Source organism: Papaver somniferum, chromosome 10 (assembly GCF_003573695.1).
Source record: "Papaver somniferum cultivar HN1 chromosome 10, ASM357369v1, whole genome shotgun sequence".
Classification (NCBI taxonomy): Eukaryota; Viridiplantae; Streptophyta; class Magnoliopsida; order Ranunculales; family Papaveraceae; genus Papaver; species Papaver somniferum.
Genome location: NC_039367.1, coordinates 35,956,712 through 35,969,649, shown reverse-complemented (window position 1 = coordinate 35,969,649; position 12,938 = coordinate 35,956,712). Strand labels below are relative to the sequence as shown.

Sequence of the window (12,938 nt, the reverse complement as noted above, 5' to 3'; positions counted from 1 at the left end):
TATGACTTAGTCTCATTAAAGATAAAATAGAATAAACTTATGAGTGATAGATAAGTTTTAGTCTCCACATACCTTTTGTTGATGAAGTTCCTCCAAGCTCATCAGTATGTCTTCTTCTTCAGTTGGTGAACGCCATGAAGTATAAAGCTCAACTACACATCTATCCTAATCCGAGGCATAGCTATAAGTAGACTAGAATCAAGTATATAGATTTGATCAACTAAACTTGACAAACAAGCTTGAGATAGCAACGCTTGCGATTTTCAACCGAGCAGTGCTCTAACAGATTTAATTTCTAACATCAAGGAAAAAATGAATATGTTTGAAGCTATTAGTTTTAACGTGTATGGCTCAACGATCCCCATCTGAAATTTCAAGTTGTTTTGCATGCTAATTTACGTAGAAGAACTAAAAAAACTCGTTTAACCTAAGGCTATTTTGTTTTTCTTTAACAATGTGATAAAATAAAAAATAGGAAGAAAAAAAAACTCTAAAAAAGAATAACTCAAGTCGTACCCAGGAACTAAGAAATAAATTTTCTCCGATTGGATATGCTCTCAGGTATCCCGATGAATCATGCCCCGTATAACTAATTTAGACACCAATTACAACACCAGGGAGGTTCAGTGTATAACACATATGTAATGTCACCCTTCTCGTCCATAGTACGAGCTAGAGGTAGAGGGGATCTACGTCCTTTGTGGATAACTCATATATTAGATTTCGTTATTGAGGATGGTAGTTAGAACCGCAATAAGTTTGACCCAGCTGGCTGAAACTGATCATGGGAGTTGGGCCTAATTGTGCTTATCAAAGAAGAAAAAAAAAAGTATAATTATATATATGTTTATTTTTCATAAGTTTGAAAAAACTAAAAAGAGCCCTTCATTTCCAGGATCCTCCACAATTATCCTAATTTATAAGTCTAATTTTTGTTTAGGTTTATATAAAATTATGTTAAGTCAAAGGAGTTTGAGTGACGTTTTCACGCGTTAAGAAAATATTTGCATAGTTTCACGCTTTAAAATATTCTTTTTTCCTACTTTCGGGCGCTACAAAATGTTATTCATAGAAAAAAGCAATCGCAAATGAGACTTACAGTAATCTTACCTTTTTATAAAAACAATCCCAAACGTAACTTCAAACAATGTTACCTTTTTTATTTTTGGTTTAAAGTAAAACATTGACCAATTTAAATAAGGGTTATTTTGTTTTTGGTACTCAAGTTTTGACCAACTTTGCTGTTTGGTCTAACATTTGTCCAGCTTGGTGTTTGGTACTTGAATATGACGTTGACCCGCGTGGACTCGGCTTGACCTTGACGTGTCCACTTCTCTGTTAATTAATTAGAAAATTACTAAAAGAAAATTAACTTTAGTAACAATGACCTGTTAAGTCCTAACGTTACACGTGTACCCTAAAATCTATCGACTCATCTTATCTTCACCCGACCGAGAAGATAAGTTTTCTTTTCTCTTCCTTCTTTCTTATTCTTCTTCTTCTCTCCTTCGTTTTTTTCTTCTCCTCTGCTCGAATTCTGTTAATGGCAATTGATGCTGTTGAGATGAGTTTGTGATGAGAAAGATCAATTTAGGTACTAGGTGTTATTGCTGAGGATGAATCGATGATTTACAAAGAAGGTGTTTAGAAATTGAAATAGTAAATCACAGAGAATCATAATTAGGGTTTAGGTCGAATTTGAGAAGTGAATTGAGTTGTTAATGAAAGAAGAATTGATGGGTTCTTATTAATTTAGTGAGATGAAGTGGTTTTGATGATGAATTGAAGAATTTAAGGTTTTGAGATTGATGTCGAGTACATGTTGAAATTGATAAGTGATTCGGGTTGTTGTTGATGGGAGATGGGTTTGGTTGAATTGAGGGGTTGAATGGATGTCTTGAACTCGAATTGGGGAGTAAGAATCGATCTAGGGTTCATCTGAGGGTTGATGGTGATGATGGAGACTTAGGATTTTTATATGAGATCGAGAAGAGAAGACTATTATCAGAATATAATTGATGATGGTGTATTGCTTCAAAGTTTGTTTCAAACTCACGGGAGATGGGAATTAGGTTTCAGCATCAGTGGGTGGTTGAACATCAATTCAGGGAAGACTATTATTGGGTAAGTCTTTGTGTTGCTTAATTTCACAGTTTGAAGTTGAATTATTTAGCTTGTATGTGTTGAATAGATTCAGTTGGTTGAATGGTTTATACAAAGAAGAATAAAAGCTAAAGTTTTGATTATGATGAATTGATGATTGTGTTATTGAGACTGCAGATGCTAGCCCATTGCAGATGGTTGACGGTAATTGTAGCTGAGATGCATAATGTTAGAAAGAATCTGGTATGGAATTGAAATGGGCAATTCAGTGGTGAGGCTATGGTTACTGATTGAAGTAACACAGTTGAAGTGGAATTGCAGTTCTAGATAATTGTACTGAATTAAAAGTAGTCATGGTATTAAATTTTAGTTGTAGTTAATCTGAAGATGATGGTGATTCAGTTTAATGGATGTGTTGCTAAAAGCTACAACTGCAGGTAATTGAGTTGTATTAGTGTTTGTAATTGGATTGAAGTTGTTTTGATTGAATAATTATACATAAATCGTATGAATTTCTGTTTTGAAACTTAGGCCTGTTAGTCATCTCAGTCATATAACTGACTGATTTAACATTAGCTGACCCATTAGTCTGACTGAGTTAACTCAGTGACTCAGTGTACCTTGACCCATTGCAGACACGTGTCTAACGTCGAAGTTAACAACGTTAAGTAATTACATATTTTTAAAATTGAAAAAAAAAACTAAACAGACTTCAAAGTCAAACCGAGTCCACGCGGGTCAACGTCATATCCAAGTACCAAACACCAAGCTGGACAAATGTTAGACCAAACAACAAAGTTGGTCAAAACTTGAGTACCAAAAACAAAATAACCCTTTAAATAATGACATATTATTTTGCCGAAATAAGATACATGTATTATTTTAGGGATGAAAGATACGACATATTCATCATCTCCATTTCAAGAATCCTTTATAAATATTATACATAGTTATTATTTAGTCTGAAGCTTATGTGTTTTTGTTCTTCGACATTAAGTAAAAAGACGTTGAAAGATATTTTCACGCGTTAAAATTTAGGAGCACATTAGCTTAATTGTAAATTTTAATTTTTTCTTTTTTTTAAATATGATTCTAACCTTTAACCTATAATTCGAGAGCTTAACCCATGCCAATTGTAAAAGGTAATTTTTCATAAAAGAGGTAAAATGTTTTTTTTTTTTTTGTTTGTCAATTTAAATAAGAACTCTTTAAATAATGTGTTTATTATTTTGCTGAAATAAGGAACATGCATTTTCTAGCCTAGATATGGAATGGAGTAAGATATGAGATAAGCCCGTCACGACTATTTTGTTTTCTCTATCAAAAAGTCTTCATTTTTTTTCTTTCAAGTCGGCATCAAAACAGATTTCTTCTTAAATTCTTCAAGTTCAACGTCAAAAAAGGGTTTCTCTCCACAATCATCAGATGCAGAATTCAATCACAAACCCAGCTTTTTCACATCAAAAAACCAATACCAAACGCTTCAATTTCTCTATTTAAATTCAACGCTTTCAGAATATTTCAGTTTCAATCTCTTTTAGGGTTTTAAATGGTCAATCTCTGAAATTCTACTTCAATTGATCATCAAACAGTAATCATGGCTAACCCTTTGATGGAAAAACTTCAACACAATCGGAATAGAAAACAATCACTCAGTGGTTCTTCTCCAGGAGGAACAATCCCATCATCTTGTGGGCATCATTCAAGAACTGCAGTAATTGACGTTGTGATTTTGATTGCTGTAATTGGTGCTTGTGGGTTTTTAGTATATCCATATGTTAAGATAATATTTGATTGGATTGTTGAAATTGGTGGATTTACTTGTGATGCTATGAAAACTGAAGTTATTAGAGCTCCAATGGTTTATGTTTTTTTAGGACTAAGTATGTTCTTTACATTCATGGCTGCATGGATGATTTATAAATGTTCTAGTATTAAATGTGGAAAGCGTAATTGTCTTGGCCTGCACAAGGCAGCGGAATTTGATATTCAAATTGAGACTGAAGATTCTGTGAAGAAATCATCGAATTCGAGTTCTTCTGTTGTGAAAGAAGGCAGTGGTGGTAAGGGTTTGTTGCAATTGTCTATTGATCGCCATAGAGAATTGGAAGCTGAGTTGAGGAAGATTGCGCCGCCGAATGGAAGAGCTGTTCTTGTGTTTAGGGCGAGGTGTGGATGTTCTGTCGGGAGAATGGAAGTTCCTGGAGGGCCTGAACCAAAGAAGCAGCTTCGGAAAGTCAAAAAATGAGCTGGGGTATGGCGTGTCTTCTTGGAGGTGTGGCTGTTCTGTTCTTATGTTAGTTTTTATTTACCTTTACAAAAGTTATAATAATTTGCTTTAAAATATTATAAGCTACTTTTAAATACATATACTGTATGCATGTAAGAGTTACTCCTGTTTTACTCCGCAATAGAAACAATTTCAACTTTTCAACTATCGGCTGATTCTGTCATGCTGTGTTTATAAATTTGTCATTGTTGGATGTTAGCATTGTTCCTTTTAAAATCTTGCAGTTTGTGATGATGATATTTCTGTTTATTTGGTTTTGATATTAGTTGGATGTATGCATCCTTTTTCTATTTATTCATTCTGTAGGGTATGAATTGGTTAATGTTTTGGTCATGTCTATTCTAAAAAATACGGAGGAGTGGTGCTTATATGCAATTGGTATCATAAATGCATCAATAATCTTTAGCTATGCCCACTTATGTTAATATCTGGCAACTTCTTGGCAGAAGTCTCTTCAAGTCTTCATTGCGTGGTAGTTCTGCATTTCCTTCTGTTGGTTGACATTCCACTTCTGGTCATTCACAGTTCAGACCATCCAAACATTAGTCTAGTGATTGATGGTGTGTACTGTGCAGAAATAAAGGCAAAAGAGGATGTGTAAGTAGAGTTGTTAAACATCTGCCAAATTTTTTATTGGATGGTTCACCAAATACTACCTTCATGTTTTCGAATTGCAAAGGAATTTGGACTCATTCCTAGTATAGTTTGTGCTGCATGCTTGCATGTGATTATTATAGTTGTTGTTGTCAGTCAAATCACCGCACAGTTGATATGAAATGTATTTGGACATGGATGAACCTCTATTCTTTTGACTACCCTTTAGTTGCAGGAGTCTGTTACCTAAAAACCCTGGGGTGAAGACCCGAGAACAGTGTCTAAAATTTTTATTTGGTGGACAATGTGATCCTAGATTGGGTAAGATAGTAAGATATGATTATGCAAAATCCATATTGAGTTCATTGATGAACAAATATACGGATTTTCTTGTTGTTTGTATCCTATTATGTGGCCAGCCGAACACTTATCTAGTTCATGTTAGCAAGGGATTATGATCCTATTCTCTAAAGCCACAGTACATCTTCATATTTCTGCAGAAACCAGAGTTTAAGTAAGAAAGCAAACAGGTGTACCAACGGTTTATGCTCTGTCTATATGAGATACCTGTAGTCAAATTAACAAGACCCGTGTAAATTACCGCATGATAACCATTCACATAGAAGTCCAGCTTCCTCAATGGACCATACACTGGTGACCAAGTTTTTCCAAACATGCCAACCAGTTCAACAGTTTGTAAATTCTGAAGTAGTACAGCCTCAATGGAATATCCTAAACTAACAACTTCACACATCTAAACTTACTGTTGCAGCTCATCTTGATAAATTGATTATTCTGGTTCGTTGAGTGAAGTGTGGATTACTAGTGCTTGATACATCCCTCTCACTTTAACTGATGTGCCTGTCTCACACATCGTTTTAAAGAAGATAAATGTGACACTTCAACTATTGGATGTTAAATTTTTCCCGTTGCAGTTAGTTGCTAATACAATGCCTCTTGTACCCATCTTTCGACACATATAAGAGTAATAGTTTCTTTACGATTTTTAGCTCTGGACTGAAATGTTCAGTTCAACTTTGATTATGTCCTGTGCAAGTTGTTCAAATTTAAATTCTTGGCTTTAATGTGGTGATTGAAGTCACTGTATAAACAAGATCCACTTTGTATATGCTCATACAGATGCATTGGTTAGTAGTAGGCTTCCTTTCGATGCAGCTGTAGCATGAATGTTTGTGTTATTATCATAGTAGTGTTTCAGGAAAGCTCACCAATCATCATTTTTTATTACAACCTTCTGCACATGTTTGCTGGTTCAACCATCCAGTTTGTATGCTCCTTTGTGTAGAATGAGTGGTCGCGCATTGGAACAGTGAAATTCTGATCGCCTTTTTTATTCAAATCCTGTCATTGAAATTGTGCAGAAAATGAGCCATGTTGTTATTTTGTCTGTTGTCTCTTGCAGATCGTCATTTCTTTCACTACTCATGCACAGACAGACTAGATACCCTGATTATGTACCGTTAAGAGTGATAGACAACTATGTTTTTAAGTGACATATTGCTAACATCATTATCTCCAAATAGATGATTTATTGCAAGTTGCAATCATACAGTTGAATTATTTTACATATGGTGGGATGCTGACTAGTTAGTTTTTCATCTTTTGCTCTTTTCCTGATTCCTGAAGCAATATTATTCTCATCTTCTTTTCATGCTTTTCGATCTGTTAGATCTTCATGTGATGGACCCCTACCAGAATATTAATTATTGACATGGTATCCTTTGTTAATCTCTATCGATTTAATGGATTTTGCTTATACGACTTTTGATTCACCAGAGAGCTTCTCCTACTGATCTAAAACATAGCCAAGGTTTTGTTTTGTCATTAATCCAGAATCTATTTTGTTACTTTGGAATATATTAAAGCGAAAGAAAGCAGGTGGAAGTACAGCAGATAGTTAAAGAGAAAGGTACTTCTACTACTTTACTTTTCTTGTTTTTCAACAGATATAGACATCCTTCTCTGTTCTCAGATTCCTCTATTTGTATTTGAGCTAACAGCTACAAGGAACTAATAATTGCTTGGCAATCTTGCCTTGGGATCTGAAGGTGAGGAGCCCATCTTACTTTTTCTTAACAAACATTGCTTCGATAACTTTCGACTTGTTTAAGTAGTTCCCTTATGCTTCTCAGACTACCCCATGGTATTATAAGATTCTTGAGAAGGACCCCAAGTAATATGTTCGAAGGTTTAATTGGATAAACGCGGTGATATCTATTCTCACCTTAGTGCTGAATTTCATTCCTCTAGTTCCTTACGATTCATTGAGTGGTACTGCATCGCAAGCAGATGCAGTATCTGAAGTGGTATATCAGATTATACTTTTCTAGGTTCGTATGTGATGGGTTTGCTCCTGTGTAACCTTTATCTTTTCGTTTAATATCTTTATCCAATCTTTTTTGCTAGTGGATTAATTGAAATAGTTCTTCTCCATCCAGGAAGATGACTCAAACTATTCATTACGGGGACTTAAAACTATTCACTAGGTGTTCATACAGGTACCATGTTAATAAAAACTGTATTTGAATTCTATTCTTTTTTTGTGGGTCGTTATGGCTTTCCTCTCTCTTCCTGACCTTTAACCTTTATCATCTAATCCGATATTAGTCGTTAGTGAACAAATTAGTAAAGCTCTCAGCTTCAGCCCTGATATTCTTTTAGGTGTTGTTTTGCACTGCTTAAAATACCTTTGGTGTATATCCATGAAATACAATACATTACTTGTGTTTGGATTGCTTTGTGCTTTCTTTGAACCTTTATCTTTTGCTTAAAGACTAGCAATAATATCTGATAATCATCTTAATGATTTTGATTACGAGTGTTCTTCATGTAGCAGACCAACTGAATGTGTGGCCCTCGGATGAGAACACTTTAGATCTCCAATCATTGAATTTTGATTCCAGCGATCTAGCGCAACCCAAGGAAATAAACCCCGATCGATGCGATCTGCCGACTTTTATGATTTGTTGTTGGCCATTGTAGTTACCTATCCTTTTTTTTTTTTTATCTCAGTCATTTTTCTTAAGATGTGGTGGGTTACAGAATAAAAGCTCTTTTTAATAATGTTAAGTACTGGGTTTCCCTGTTGTGGTATGGGGAGGAAAAGTTGAAGCTCTGTAGCTTGTTTAGTAAAAGTGTAAAACGAATATTAGGTTTATGACATGAAACCATTTTGTAACTTTTTCAGCTGGCTGGCCTTCCACTAGCTAACCTGTCCTAATTTGTGGGTTGCGATATTACTAGATCAAAAATGCTCGAGCATCATGGGAGCAATTTTTTTTATTTTTTTATCTATGGTAGTTCTTTCCTAGTGCTGTTGAGACAATGTCAGTATTTAAACACCAACTTTTTTTTCATGATTATTTTCTGGGCTCTGCTGCATAGAAAAAAGAGTGACCTAACAGTCAACTCATAGTTTAAGGATATTAGAATCTTTAACATCTAAAATTCCATGCTGCAGTAATGAAGAAGACAATGTCATTGACAGGTCAAAGAAGACATATTCATAGCCTAGCAGGAGTTCAGATCCTTTGCAGTTTTAGGGTTCACAAAAATATGTTTAAACAAAGAGTCATGCCTGACACTATGATTGATCATCAAATATGTTCATAGAAACCCCTTTAGAAAAGATTTCAAAGTTGAAACCTTGTAAGCAGGATTTTAGGTATTGAATTGGTCATATTTTTTTTTATTTTTTTTTGCATTCCCTTTCCATAAAAAGAATAATCAAGTGATTATATTTTGGCTTACTCCCTCCACCTCCACTATTAGAGTATTTATAAATATGCATTAAGAGAAAGAGAAAAAAGGGTTGAAGAAGATAAGTTTGTCTTAAGATCTAAAGACTAGATTCTTTGATTCCTTTACCCCTCTAAAAGAACAAAAAGAATCTGCCAACCACTCCAACACCTTGTTCAAAAAACAAAGAAAAGAAAGCAAACACAATTGATTTTGAAAAAAAATCAAAATTCAATGCAGACCCATCCATTAAGCTTTTCTTGAAAGCTTCTCACTGTGATAAAGAGAAAACCATTATTCATGATGGTGGGGGCAAATGACCTAATGAAGAGAGTAGTAGTAGAAGAAGAATCAAGCAAAGTTGGGTAGAGGGATAGAATTGGGTAAATAAATTTGAGCATGAGGAAAAAAACAATCTATTCACTTTTCTTTTTTCTCTCCTTTTGAGAGACTTAATGTTACTTTTTTGTGTGTGTTTTTGCTTCTTCAGAGACTCTCTGTTCCCCTTTCAAGTCAAAGAAGAAAAGAAATTTTTGTTATAATAAAGATGATATGAATTGGAGAAATTTTGAAGAGAGGAAGAGGAAGAATATTAACCCACAGCTCATTACATATATTCTCTTCAACATAACCCCCATTTCTTGCTTTCATATGTGGGTAACCAAGATTATAAATACAAGTACTACTAGCCTTTGCAAGTTGCAGTCAATTCAAGGAGAAGAAGAAGAGTTTTATAAGTTAGAATTTTGCAAGCCTGAATTTTCTTTTATAAAGATAGGTGAAAATGGGTAATGAGAGAACAGAAAACAAAGAAATGGATTTGGTGTTGTCAAGTGAAGCTAAACCAAGACTGAAATGGACTGCAGAACTTCACCGGCGATTCGTCGATGCCGTTACTCAACTTGGAGGGTCTGAGAGTAAGTAATGAGACCCCTGACTATCCCATCTTCTATGATCATGAATTCTTTTGTTCATTCTAACTCTTTTGTATTCTTTTTGGGGTTGTTTTGATTTGAACAGAGGCGACACCAAAGAGTTTGATGAGGTCCATGTCTATTCCTGGACTGACTCTATATCATCTAAAGAGCCATTTACAGGTACTAACTTTGTCTCTAAAGATTCTTGATTTAAATATTCATTGTTTGCTATAATGCAAACATCCCTATTAAGTTTATTAATGTTCGCAGAAGTACAGACTTATCGGAAAGAATCAGAGATCAGAGAGTTGCAGCCATAACGGACCAGAAGGTAACCTGCTTTTTCTGAAAAGAAAAAAGATAAGGTATCTTGAGATTTCAATGAATTCAGTGTTGACCGGGTTTCTGTATTCTGGTACTGCAGAGGTTGATTACAGAGACTTGGAGATTAAAAGTGATCATGTCAATGGCGAAGGCACGGGTAGACCTGGAACAGAGATGGATGAGTAAGCAGTTGACATAGAACTTCCTGTTATTTTATCTGACTAATTGATGGTTAATAGTAAGTTATACTAATCAAGAGCTCTTTTTGTCAGAAGCCTGCACATAGCTCAAGCATTGCAGGTACAATTGGAAGTTCAGAAGAAACTGCATGACCAGCTCGAGGTATGATCTCAATGACACTCATTTTCCTCTTTAAACTGCCGTGAGTCTTTAACAGTTCGCATTTGAGTTTCATCTGGCTTAACAATTCACTGTATTCTTTAGGTGCAGAAACATTTGCAATTAAGAATCGAAGCACAAGGGAAGTATTTAGAATCAATTCTAACGAGAGCACAAGATAAGCTGCTGTCTAACTACAGTACTTCCAGCGCATTGAGAACTCAAGTTACAGAATCGTTAGATACCCGAAACCACAGCTCTTCTACATCCGAACTGACTGAAATACAAGGATTCAGCTTAATGAGTTCAATGCAGAGGACAGTGAGAAGAGGCACTCTCACTGACTGTTCAGTGGATAGCTCACTTACATCATCTGAAAGCTCTGGAAAAGAAATTGAGAAAGTACGAATCGATTTAAGCAAAGACGACGATGAAGAAGAAGAAATCCGTAATGAATGCAGCAAAGGTATTCCATTGCTTTCACTGATGGAAACAGAAAATTCTTCTAGCTCTAGAGTTACAGGGAATAAGAAAAGAAGCAATAGCTGCAGCATTTCTAATGACACTACTAGCTCTGAGCAGCAACCATTAGCTAAGAAACCAATCATTCAACCAGCTGGAGAAATGAGGAAGTATAATTTTGGTGTCAAAGAACTTGATCTGAATTGTGAATACCAAGTGGATTCTGAATTTTAGAAACAACGATGAAGAGAAGAATCTGAATCACAATTTAGATGCAGTAGCTCCTGAGGTATATATACTACTTATAATGAAGATAATAATAGGTCTCATCTTATAGTTTTCAAATTCCAATTCGAATCTGAATTACATGATTTTCTTTGTCTATAGATATGTACAAGTCTAGATTTTGTTATATAAAGATTATTATAATATAAATTGGATTTTGAAATGAACCCTGAAATCCATATCAGATAAACAAATTCTGTTCTTTTTGAGTTAGATGACACGTGGATGACACCCACACAAGCCCCCAGTTTGTGATTGCCGTGTGTTCACCCAAGATTCTTCAGACAAAACCCAGTAACAATTACAGGTTTAATGGAATCCTAATCATCAATTCAACTCAAAACCCTAGGTTTCATGAACCCCAAATTGGTGGTGTTCTCCGTTGTCAAAGCTTTGTTTTTGATTTGATAGAGAACAGAATTTTGAACACAAAAAAGAAAAAAAAACAGGAAATTTGAGAAATTAACACTGTGCATTCATATTTCATCAACTTGAAAAACTCTTCGTACAAAAGACTACCTAAAAAAGAAAAAAACAATCAAGAAATAATCAAATTAAAAAAATAAAAAAAATCATTGGTTTTGAGCCTATTTACAAAATTGTGCTGTTCTTCCAACTTCTTTCTTGATTAATTTGCCCCCTTGACTAAATCACATCAGAGTTGGTTGAAGAAGAAGGGTTTCTTCTGGTAACAGATAGAGTAACCCAAATCTCACCAACACCCCTTCTTTCACCCCTCTCTGGTTCTTCACCACCAGCACCGCCGTTGTTGGTGTTTCTCTTCATACCTTGGTCATCTTCATCAACAGGCATTTCAAATCTACAAACAGGGCAATTCCCATGAATCCCTAACCATTTCTCAATACAATTTCCATGATACTTATGTTTACAGGGCATTTCTCTTGCTTCAGTCCCACTTTCAAACCCATCTAAACAAATCGAACACTCTAAATCTCTCTGCATCTCTTCTGTAATTACCACCTTCGGCATAGCATCAATTGATGCTTTTGTTGCCGGTGCTAAACCTTGTTTTTCTGAAATTTCACGGAGAAAATCTTCAAAACCTCTTCCACCGCCACTACCACCGCCTTCGATCACAATCATCCCTTGTGTAAATGGGTTGATTAGTATGATCCGTTCTTGATTTCTTCCTCCTGTCTCTTGATTAGGGTTTGGGTTGTTGTTGTTGGTTCCTTCTGGAGAAGAAGAAGAAAGCCCAAATAGAAAGGGAAGAAAAAACGAAATATCTCTGTTTCTTGAACTGATTAGTTGCTCAAGGAAATTAGCTTCTGATTCTGAATTAGCTGCCATTGCTGATCACAAAAACTGAAAACAGGAAGAAAAAATTGAAGATTTTTGACAGAGAAATAGAGAAATTTAGAGAGAATATGAATATGAAGGTTGATATTTTTGAAGAAGAATGGTTTTTATGAAGGTTGAGTGGAGGTTGAGAACAGCCCACAGGAAAGTTGTAGAAAGATCTAGAAAGTGGAATTCAGTGTTTATCCGTAAGGAAATTCCTTTATTTTTAAGAAAATGATTATTTTTTGATGTGAAAAGGGATTTCAGACGTACGTGTGTTAGATGATTAGACAAGTGGATATGATCTGAGGCGTTTATTAATTTTTGGTCCTACTCATTAAAGTCTTCTGGGCCTATGATGGTTTGTGTTGCCAACGACTGTTTCGGCTCCAGATGTTTCCGGCCGGGAACTACATGTTACGGCCGGGAATGATTGTGTAGTGCACATCAAGTGGTTGGGAGGGTTTGAACTTTGAATGCAACATGACAAGGAGCTTGTCAAAGTTGTTCTTCTACTCAATTGGTTTGTGGCTGAGAAAAACAGGATGCATTAACTTACAAAC

General features: G+C 35.3%; 3 protein-coding genes across 8 annotated transcripts; 2 read left to right on the top strand and 1 right to left on the bottom strand.

Moving 5' to 3' along the window:
- Positions 1–3,322: 3,322 nt before the first annotated feature.
- On the top strand, positions 3,323–4,591 carry LOC113319231 (uncharacterized protein At5g19025-like). The gene has a single exon (XM_026567503.1). It carries the CDS (start codon positions 3,701–3,703, stop codon positions 4,349–4,351), a length of 651 nt encoding a protein of 216 aa, XP_026423288.1. The 5' UTR covers positions 3,323–3,700; the 3' UTR covers positions 4,352–4,591.
- A 127-nt stretch (positions 4,592–4,718) lies between these two features.
- Positions 4,719–11,410, top strand: LOC113319228 (myb family transcription factor PHL8-like). Of its 6 annotated transcripts, XM_026567497.1 has the most exons (10): positions 4,719–6,917; positions 7,009–7,056; positions 7,141–7,338; positions 7,447–7,506; positions 9,237–9,663; positions 9,767–9,843; positions 9,934–9,994; positions 10,088–10,169; positions 10,260–10,329; positions 10,432–11,410. In XM_026567497.1, exons 5-10 carry the CDS (start codon positions 9,531–9,533, stop codon positions 11,020–11,022), a joined length of 1,014 nt encoding a protein of 337 aa, XP_026423282.1. In that variant the 5' UTR covers positions 4,719–6,917; positions 7,009–7,056; positions 7,141–7,338; positions 7,447–7,506; positions 9,237–9,530; the 3' UTR covers positions 11,023–11,410. The 6 variants fall into 6 exon arrangements, with proteins under 6 accessions (XP_026423282.1, XP_026423283.1, XP_026423281.1 ...); XM_026567498.1 differs by lacking the exons at positions 7,141–7,338; positions 7,447–7,506; XM_026567496.1 differs by lacking the exons at positions 4,719–6,917; positions 7,009–7,056; positions 7,141–7,338; positions 7,447–7,506 and having other exon boundaries at positions 8,868–9,663.
- A 116-nt stretch (positions 11,411–11,526) lies between these two features.
- Positions 11,527–12,529, bottom strand: LOC113319230 (E3 ubiquitin-protein ligase MPSR1-like). Its single transcript, XM_026567502.1, has one exon. It carries the CDS (start codon positions 12,382–12,384, stop codon positions 11,719–11,721), a length of 666 nt encoding a protein of 221 aa, XP_026423287.1. The 5' UTR covers positions 12,385–12,529; the 3' UTR covers positions 11,527–11,718.
- Positions 12,530–12,938: the final 409 nt, after the last annotated feature.

Coding starts and splice junctions, on each gene's coding strand:
- LOC113319230 (XM_026567502.1), bottom strand. CDS start 12,384: ATGGCAGCTAATTCAGAATCAGAAGCTAATTTCCTTGAGCAACTAATC.
- LOC113319228 (XM_026567498.1), top strand. CDS start 9,531: ATGGGTAATGAGAGAACAGAAAACAAAGAAATGGATTTGGTGTTGTCA. Junction 9,664..9,766: donor TCAACTTGGAGGGTCTGAGA/GTAAGTAATGAG, acceptor TGATTTGAACAG/AGGCGACACCAAAGAGTTTG. Junction 9,844..9,933: donor ATCTAAAGAGCCATTTACAG/GTACTAACTTTG, acceptor TAATGTTCGCAG/AAGTACAGACTTATCGGAAA.
- LOC113319231 (XM_026567503.1), top strand. CDS start 3,701: ATGGCTAACCCTTTGATGGAAAAACTTCAACACAATCGGAATAGAAAA.